Source organism: Mandrillus leucophaeus, unplaced genomic scaffold (assembly GCF_000951045.1).
Source record: "Mandrillus leucophaeus isolate KB7577 unplaced genomic scaffold, Mleu.le_1.0 Scaffold109, whole genome shotgun sequence".
NCBI lineage: Eukaryota > Metazoa > Chordata > Mammalia > Primates > Cercopithecidae > Mandrillus > Mandrillus leucophaeus.
In genome coordinates this window covers 1592644-1594525 of record NW_012099098.1, presented here as the reverse complement: position 1 = coordinate 1594525, position 1882 = coordinate 1592644, and the positions used below count along the sequence as shown (strand labels likewise).

At 57.1% G+C, this 1882-nt stretch overlaps 1 protein-coding gene across 1 annotated transcript in view; it reads left to right on the top strand.

Annotated features, from left to right (window-relative positions):
- The window catches only part of TTC16 (tetratricopeptide repeat domain 16), a 17388-nt gene that overhangs the window by 4208 nt on the left and 11298 nt on the right, over positions 1-1882 (top strand). The window contains exons 5-6 of the mRNA XM_011988291.1: positions 848-948; positions 1037-1166. Coding sequence (XP_011843681.1) covers positions 848-948; positions 1037-1166 — 231 coding nt within the window. The remainder of the gene's footprint in view (positions 1-847; positions 949-1036; positions 1167-1882) is intronic.

Genomic DNA, 1882 nt, shown 5'->3' with positions numbered 1-1882 from the left:
CTCAGACCATGTGCTGAATCTGTCTGTTGCGGGCCCGTGTCCTGCACGGCCACTTCCTGTGTGCCCTTATGCAAGTCACTCCACCTCTCTGAGCCTCAGTTCCTTTATCTATAAGAGAAGCATGCGAGTGCCAGTGAGAAAACAAGTTGAAGTTCTTAGCACAGGGCTCAGCACCCAGGGCCCAGGGCCAGGCTACAGCATGTTCATGTTAGTTCTGTTGGTCTCTTCTGCCATCTGAGATTCTGTTTTTTGTTTGTTTGTTTTTTTGTTTGTTTTGAGATGGAGTCTCGCTCTGTCGCCCAGGCTGGAGGGCTGTGGCATGATCTCGGCTCACTGCAACCTCTGCTTCCCGGGTCCAAGCGATTCTCGTGCCTCAGCCTCCTGAGTAGCTGGGATTACAGGCACGCACTAACATGCCTAGCTGATTTTTGTATTTTTAGTAGAGACGGGGTTTCACCATGTTGGCCAGGCTGGCCTCAAACTCCTGGCCTCAAGTGATCCACCTGCCTCAGCCTCTCAGAGGGCTGGGATGGGATAACAGGCGTGAGCCACCGTGTCTGGCCCAGCCATCTGAGTTTTCTCCATTTCTCTTTGTTCCTGAATCTCTGTATTCCTGTCTCTTGCCAAGTGTGTATCTCTCACCGACTCTTGCTGTCTTTCCCCAGATCTGTATCTCTCTCCATCTCTGTCTCTGTGTCTCTGCCTCTTCAAGTCTCTCCCAGATCTAAAAGGCTCTATCCTTGTCTCTTGTATCTCTCCCCTCCTGCCTCAGGGCTTTCGGCTGCCAACCAGGGGGTGCAGCGGGGCTGGGGTGGCAAGCAGAATTGACTGTCCCCTGTGTCCCCAGGGGCAATGCCTTTTTGAGCAGTGTGCCTTCCTGGATGCCCTGAATGTCTTCTCACATGCTGCCGAGCTCCAGCCTGAGAAAGCGTGCTTCCGTTACCGATGGTGAGTGCCCTTGCTGGACCCTTCTCCCAGCAGCGGCTTCCTGACGCCCCACCCGGGAACCAGAGCACTCTGTTCCCTCTGCCCTCAGCATGGCCTGTCTCCTGGCCCTCAAGCAGCATCCGGCCTGCCTCTCACTCATCACCGAGGAGCTGAAGCAGGACACCACCAACGCCGACGTCTACATCCTCCGGGCCAGACTCTACAACTTTCTCCAGAAGGTACAGTGGAGAAGGCGGGCAGGGGCGTGCCTCCCAACCTGGCGGTCATCAGTGTGCCCCAAGATTACAGGAGGTGGCAAGGCTATCAGCTAGCCCAGAAGCCCCATCCCACAGTGCCGTGGGTGCTGTCCTCCCTGGGAAGAGGCCCACACTGGCCTGGACCACTCAGCTACCACTTCAGGTCCTTGTTCCATTGTTGCTCAGCCCTGGCTCTGTGCCAGGCCTGTGCTGCACCCCAAGGGAAGCAAAAGATGAGAGATTCATATCATCCCTGTCCGGATGGAGCTCGCAGCCTGGGGGAGGTATCCCTGGGCAGATGAGTACACTACAAAGGATTTAGCCACAATCCTGTGAAGCCACATACGGGGACACCCAGGGCACCTAACATGAGTTAGCCCTTCTCCCTTCCCCTTCCTCCTTCCTCCCTTCCTCCCTCCTCCCTTCCCCCTTCCTCCCTCCTCCCTCCTCCATTCCTCTCTCCTCTCTTCCTCCCTCCTCCTTCCTCCCTTCCTCCTTCCTCCTTCCTCCCTCCTCCCTTTCTCCCTCCTCCCTTCCTTCCTTCCGCCTTCCTGCCTTCTGCCTTCCTCCCTTCCCCCCTCCTCCCTTCCTCCCTTCCCCCTTCCTCCCTCCTCCCTTCCTCCCTCCTCCATTCCTCCCTCCTCCCTCCTCCCTTCCCTTCCCCCTTCCTCCCTTTCTCCCTCCTCCATTCCTCCCTC